This window comes from Bison bison, unplaced genomic scaffold (genome assembly GCF_000754665.1).
Source record: "Bison bison bison isolate TAMUID 2011002044 unplaced genomic scaffold, Bison_UMD1.0 scf7180017864472, whole genome shotgun sequence".
In the NCBI taxonomy this organism is placed as follows: domain Eukaryota; kingdom Metazoa; phylum Chordata; class Mammalia; order Artiodactyla; family Bovidae; genus Bison; species Bison bison.
The window spans coordinates 1,509,117-1,515,941 of NW_011495033.1; the positions used below are offsets into that span (position 1 = coordinate 1,509,117).

Sequence of the window (6,825 nt, forward strand, 5' to 3'; positions counted from 1 at the left end):
AAAAAAAAAAAAAAAAAAAAAAACAGATTTCTTAGAGTGAAGTTCATGCAAAGTAAGATTCCAAAATCTGATTCCCCTAAGTCATTGATGTTTTCCTTTGTCCTGCTCTTGGTTTATTTTTCTTGTAATGTTGCTTTCATATGATTGTTCTCCCTCCCTTTCTCCTTACAATATAGATTCCTAAAGGAAAATCCAACTCTTCCTTTCCTAAAAACTCTACTTTGTAAGTCATTATCATGGCACAGTGAATTCTGCTTTTAGTTTTGGTTCTTCACTAATCATGCCTGCATATCATCATCTTGTTGCTTAAAAAACTGCCTGTTATACATCCCAGGATGCAAAACCTTTTAAGACATTTATGATCTGCTACCCCTGTCTACTTCTGGTTGGGTGTGACTTCTTTGACAATGTTTTTACACCAGAGTTACTTGGAACTTTTGGCAAACCTAGTGATTGCTTATAAGTAAATTAAGAGTGTGCTCTATTGATGTATGTTAACTGTATTTTGGCAGTGTATTGCTGTTGAAAATGAGTGTGAATGTTATCATTTCTTAAGTTTGAATACATTATTGTTCATTGGGAGAACAATTGGGTGGTCCATCATTTCTTCCCTCAGTAAATGGTTGTTTTCGTCTTTTCTTTGCATGTCTTTCTAAATGAGTCAAAAAATCTTTATCTACCTTAAATACTTTTTTAAAACAATAAATGGCAAACATTTTTATCACAAAAGAAATGTTGAAATGACTAAAACTATCTTTACCCTTACTGCCATGACAGCATTTATCGTATCAAGGTCTTTAAGACAAGACAATTTAAAAGTGTTCCTCAGAGTTCTGCTTTATGCCTGTAGGGAGCTGCTCTTAGTGTCATTTGTCCATTCTGACTAAGTAATTTAACAAGCAGTATGAATGGATGAATTGTCTGCAGTATCATGATTGTTGGATTATTTCATTGATCTTTCATTTATTTTGATCAAACTAGTAACTACTTAGGAATTAGAGGTTTATTATAGCACAAAATAATGTAACTTTTATCTGTTTATTTTTTGGCAAAAGCCTGCATGCTTCCTTATTATGGCTGTCTTATGCTTATTAATAGGTAGACGACTGGTGAATAGGCTGGCTTTCGATTGCATGTCATAGTGCAGTTGAAATTCCTCAGGCTAATTAATAATCATGTTCTAAGGGAAGAGAAAAGTGGCATGAGAGAACTGGTCCAAATGCCCTTCTTTAATAACCTCAGTGGTCTGGTTTACTTTGAGCATGCTGTTCCACTCTACAGTGAGAGATGTGGTTTATGGTTTGGTGCGATTGTCCAAGATACAAAATGTGTAAAATATTCGTTTACAAAAGCAGAATCTTCCAACTCCTTTGAGTCGTTTTACTGCTCAGTTCTCATATTGAAATGTTTCTAATGAACCTTCAGATCAATTAGATTTTGCAAAAATTTATAAAATACTCTTGGTTCTTGAAGAGGTGAGGTTATTGAGAAAGAGTATTTTGACTCAAGATACACATGAAAGCTTGAAAATCATTTTGATAATATGGTTACCTTGGCTGTCTACTTAAGAGCTTTTTTAGCATAAAAACATTGACTTTTACTATGCATCAATTTTTTTTTTCATCCTGTTGATCATTCAGGACCTTGATCCAGCAGCACCTCTTGGCTTAGGCATCTAAGGTGTCAAGGATGGTAGCAGTCCTTTGCCTGTCTGTGTTTAGACCAGTTGTATCAAATATAAGGAGTCTTATGCTTGGAATGATACCTTTGTCTGTCCCCACAGCAACCTAGTTTAGTAGGTTATAAATTAATTGTCATTCTTCTTTGCAGGTGAAGAGCAGAATAAAGAAGCGCTGCAGGATGTGGAAGATGAAAATCAGTGAGACATAAAAGCCAACAAGAGAAACCATCTCTGACCACCCTAGACCTTCCCATCCCACCCCTCTTGGAAGTTCCCCCATTGTCACTGAGAACCACCAAATCTGACTTTTACATTTGGTCTCAGAATTTAGGTTCCTGCCCTGTTGGTTTTTTTTTTTTTTTTTAAAACAGTTTTCAAAAGTTCTTAAAGGCAAGAGTGAATTTCTGTGGATTTTACTGGTCCCAGCTTTTAGGTTCTTTAAGAACACTAACAGGACTGCATAGAGGCTTTTTCAGCATTACTGTATTGTCTCCTGCCAGATGTGGCAAGATCACCATTAGAAATGGAAATTACATTCGAAAGCCATTAGAATTTTACGTGATGCAAGCATCTAAGAGAAAGGTTAATCACACTATATTGGTGTATGTGGTATCATTTTCCCTTTTTCTAATTGCTTAAATTGAATTTTATACCAATGTTTAAAATTAATTGGATGTTAGCTTGAGGTGGTAAAAGGTATTGTGGAGAGTTTGTTGTAATGGTTTTGCTGTTTAAAAAAAAAAAAAGTGTTTCAAACTCTGCTGAAATGTTGCTGAAAAGCATGGTGCTGGTAACAGTTCAACAATCCGTGGCTGCTCATTCTTGCCTACTTTTACTCTCCCTCTGAAGCAGGTTAGCGTTGAAGGTGGTATGGAAAAGCCTGCATGCGTGTTCAATTCTTTGTTTCTTCTCCTTCCCTCTCCCCCGGGCCCCGCCCCTCCCCTCCTTCGCTCGCTCAACCTCTTTTGTTCAGTATGTGTAACTTGAAGCTAATTTGTACTACTGGATATCTGACTGGAGCCACAGATACAGAATCTGTATTGTTCTTACTGAAACACAGCATGGATTAACATTAAACTTAAATAAAACAAACCTAAATTAAAAATGCCAAACATTATTGTGCCTCTATCCTTTTTCCTTCTATAATAAAATCTCTAGTCTAAATACATTGATTATATTTTTTGCCTGAATGTGAAGAACTTTTTTTTTTTCTTCCATAAATCACTTGTTTCCCAAAAATGATGTATGTTTCTGGGGGGAAAAGTTAACCTGTATGTAACCTGGTTCTGAAGAACAAGGAGTATAAATAGTGCAAGTATCCCGTCCTCTAAATCAGGTAACAGTGTGATGTTTATTTTAATCATTAAAGTGCCAGTGTTTTTTTATAATACAAAATGTACTTAAGGATCATCTAACATGCAATTTTTGGAGTTGTATAACTGAAGGCTGAGGTTACTTTCCGCCTGCTCCAATGAGTGGCAGGAATAGAGAAGAATTAAATAGATTCTCAGAAGTACACATACACATGGTGAAATAGTACAGTGGTCCTCTGTTAGAAACACTCGATGTAATATCTTTGAGAGAATTTATACAACAGTGTGTACAGATACTTAGTTAATATAGATCATTTTATGTCAGGCATTGAGGTCAATCTGAATGACTGTCTCACATTGATGTACTCCTCATTTGGCGGTGGGTCGGGGGGAAGTTGACTACTCTTGAACATTGAGCTTATTTCCAGCTTTGCTTTTGTAAATGCTGCTGCAGTAAATGTCTTTGTTAATGGTCCGCTTAAATAGTTGCCTGTATCTGTGATAACATTTCTAGATTCCCTGTGTTAGAAAACAGCTTTGCAATTGGTAAATACTATTGGGTTGGCCAAAACATTCATTCAGTTAGTGACTACATTGATCAATAAAGTTCTTGGTGAAAATATGTCTTTTATTTTTACCGGAGCCTTTTCGCCAACCCAGTACCTTCCCTTGAAGAGTTATTCCACATTATAGCCACATCAGCAACGTATGAGAGTACCAGCTTCACTGTGCTCGACTCATTGCTAAATGAGATATACCAAAAGTGTATCTTGGACTTTAGTTCTTTGTTGTTAAGACTTGGGAAATTAATAGATTAGTGATGTACTAGTAGTTGCTATTAAAATAAGTATGTAGAATGAACAATCATATTTTTGTGAATTGTTTTTCTATCAGATAGTTGGAGGTGATCACATACAAATTATACTCTCTGGAGCTACCTCCAAGAGCTAATCAGATGATTTGTTCTTTGTCCAGCAGTATTTTTGCCAACTGTATGCTGCATTTCAGTCCAACAGAGGAATTCGTAAAACCCTTACTGCAAATTTTTAAAGAAGCTGCTAATCAGGGTTTTGCAGGCTGCTCCCACACTAATGTGTGGATGCCTGGACTTGGAAGAGTTCACATGAACCACTAGGTAATCTTTTTACAAAATAGTCTGGTTTGTGGAGGTGATTCTCTGTTCAGTTGGGTTGTCAACATGAATTTGCTTAGTGTAAGAGTTCCTTGGTTGCCTATGTAGACTTAGTTATATGTATTCAGCAAATTCAGGATTCTCTGAGCATTTTCAGTGATGTGACACTCTAGGTATGGAGAAAAAAGAGCTTGCCATCCAAAGAAAACAAGAGACATCAGAAGGACAAGTTTGTTTAGTTATAGGAGAAGGCAATGGCACCCCACTCCAGTACTCTTGCCTGGAAAATCCATGGACAGAGGAGCCTGGTAGGCTGCAGTCCATGGGGTCGCTAAGAGTTGGGAACGACTGAGCGACTTCACTTTCATTTTTCACTCATGCTTTGGAGAAGGAAATGGCAACCCACTCCAGTGTTCTTGCCTGGAGAATCCCAGGGATGGGGAAGCCTGGTGGGCTGCCGTCTCTGGGGTTGCACAGAGTCGGACACGACTGAAGCGACTTAGCAGCAGCAGGTCTTCAGAAAGATCCTATCAAAGACTGGAAGGCAGTCAGGTGTGGAGACTGCAGAAGTGTGACAGTGTTATGCTACTTCCTGTATCTGGTCTGGGAAGGTGGGGTGTTTTTTTTTTTTTTCCCAGTTCTTGGTTTAGTCATCTGTGAGGATCAGTTGATTTAAATAGGAACTTGACCATTACAAACTTGAATGTGATTAATCTTTTAATTTTGATTTTTTGGTTTAAAAATGAAGTTTTAAACCCAGAGGTTTTCTGAAATCTTAGTAGTAACAATAAATGGGTTTATACCCATGCTTGGGCATTGAGATGCGTGCCCAGAAAAGAAAATCTAGTTTTGCTGCATTCTAGGAAGACTAGAATGAATTTTAAGTTAGATTGTTGTACGGGTGTCTTGGTGGAATAGTATAAACATTGCCACTCTTGCTCCAGATGAATGCTGTTTGTGATTTACAAAAAAACAAAAATCCCCAATTAGCTGCTATGGTATTGATCCTAGGACAGTTAGAGGGGTGAGCATGCTGAAATTTTGGCAATAAAGATGAGTCTTTGAAAGTTTTAACATGCTCATTGGGTTCCCTGGTAAAATTCTGGGAAGCTTCACTATAGGAATTGTTTTTCTTTGAATTTAAAGTTTTCTTTTTCCCCATTGGAGTGGTTTTTTGTTTTTGTTTTGAGATATAGTTGATTTATAATATGAATTTCAAGTGTGCAACATAGTCACAGGTTTTAAAGGTTATACTCCCATTTATAGTTAGAGTGTTGACTACATACATATATATATATATATAGGTTGTACCTCTAAATTCCCTACCCCTATCTTGCCCCTTCCCCGTCCCCCCCGCCACTAGTGGAAAGGAATTGTGAGCTTTTAGAGGAAGTGGTGATACTGGATCCAACCCAGATCAGCAAAATTAAACCCTGTCTTGTAGCTCTCATTTCTTTGAGATCCTAGACTTGTGATTGATAACTGACAGCTAACAGCTAAGACAGTATCAGCTGTGTTCAAGGCACTGTCATTAGGTAGGGCCTAGCACATAGGTACTCGGTCATTAGGTGAGTTTTCCATCTGCATTTTGCCAGTAGGAAAACGGATAGGGAGAAGTTGAGAAACTTCTCCAAAGCTACAAAGTTAGTAGTAGTCGAACAGAATTCAGAGTTGGGTTTGTATGACTGAAGAGCCCATGCTCATAACCATTAAGCATTCTTTTTCTTTTGGGCTATTAATGTTTTATTGAAATACACTTTAATGTTTCTGAGATCAGTATATGGTTTGCAACTAATAACATGCCTTTTTGAAAAGCTATAGTAGAAATTAAGCTGTAGTATAAATCATACTAGAATTGAGGAAATAGAATATAAATGGTAAGTATGTTTAGGGCTCTTTGGTGGCTACCATCTAGAGAGAGTCAAGATTAATGACCAGGTTAATTTTTTTCTAGTAGCTTAATTTAGAAATTAGTTTTTTTTTTTTAAATAAGTGGAGCCATTCTTCCAATTTAGCTTGGACAAGGAGAGCCATAATCCAAATAGATAATAAGTAGTGATTGTGGATTGCCAAGTTGCTGCAGTGCTGTGACTGAGTTTTCCAGATAACCTAAGTTTTCTGTTTTTTTTTTTTTTTTTTTTTAAGAAAAAGTTGCTGGGTTTCAGGCATTTGTTTCACAGTTGTGTGCTTGTGTAGCCCATACATTATGAGGCATGTGCAGGAGCATTCTTCTTTAAAGCTGTCATTGACCACTTTCTTCAGTTGTGCTGGAAGTCTCAGCGCTTGTGCTTCGTTCCTGCATGGTTTGTGCGTCTTCCACTAAGACACTCTTCCACTTAGAACTCTGGTGCTATAGAGTTGGAGTCGGCCTTATTTTAGCACCTAAGGCTTCTTTTATGTTAATTAGTGGTATATTTGCAGCCTTAACAGACCACAGTAATTGCTGAATTCCCTCAGAGTTTGCTTTTAGGTGAGTTCTAGGAATCTTTAAAAACTTTTTTTCACTTAACATCATTATGGAAATGTAAGCCAAAGCAAGAGATGCCAATTTCACCTTGGCTAAGATTATAGTTAGCAAAGATCAGATATGTAGAATACTTCGTTGTGAGGATACATCTTAGAATTTTAATTTTTACAAAGGGAACACACCATTTAATCACAACAGGACCTACATCCTAAAGGACTGTTTCATGCCTGTT

The 6,825-nt window shown here is 37.1% G+C and overlaps 1 protein-coding gene across 2 annotated transcripts in view; it reads left to right on the forward strand.

Annotated features, from left to right (window-relative positions):
• YWHAE (tyrosine 3-monooxygenase/tryptophan 5-monooxygenase activation protein, epsilon) overlaps positions 1-2,793 on the forward strand; it is a 35,386-nt gene extending 32,593 nt beyond the window's left edge. The window contains exons 6-7 of one of the 2 annotated variants that reach the window (XM_010861349.1): positions 177-223; positions 1,831-2,793. In XM_010861349.1, coding sequence (XP_010859651.1) covers positions 177-184 — 8 coding nt within the window. In that variant the 3' untranslated portion in view covers positions 185-223; positions 1,831-2,793. The remainder of the gene's footprint in view (positions 1-176; positions 224-1,830) is intronic. The other variant, XM_010861348.1, reaches the window with a different exon arrangement.
• Positions 2,794-6,825: the final 4,032 nt, after the last annotated feature.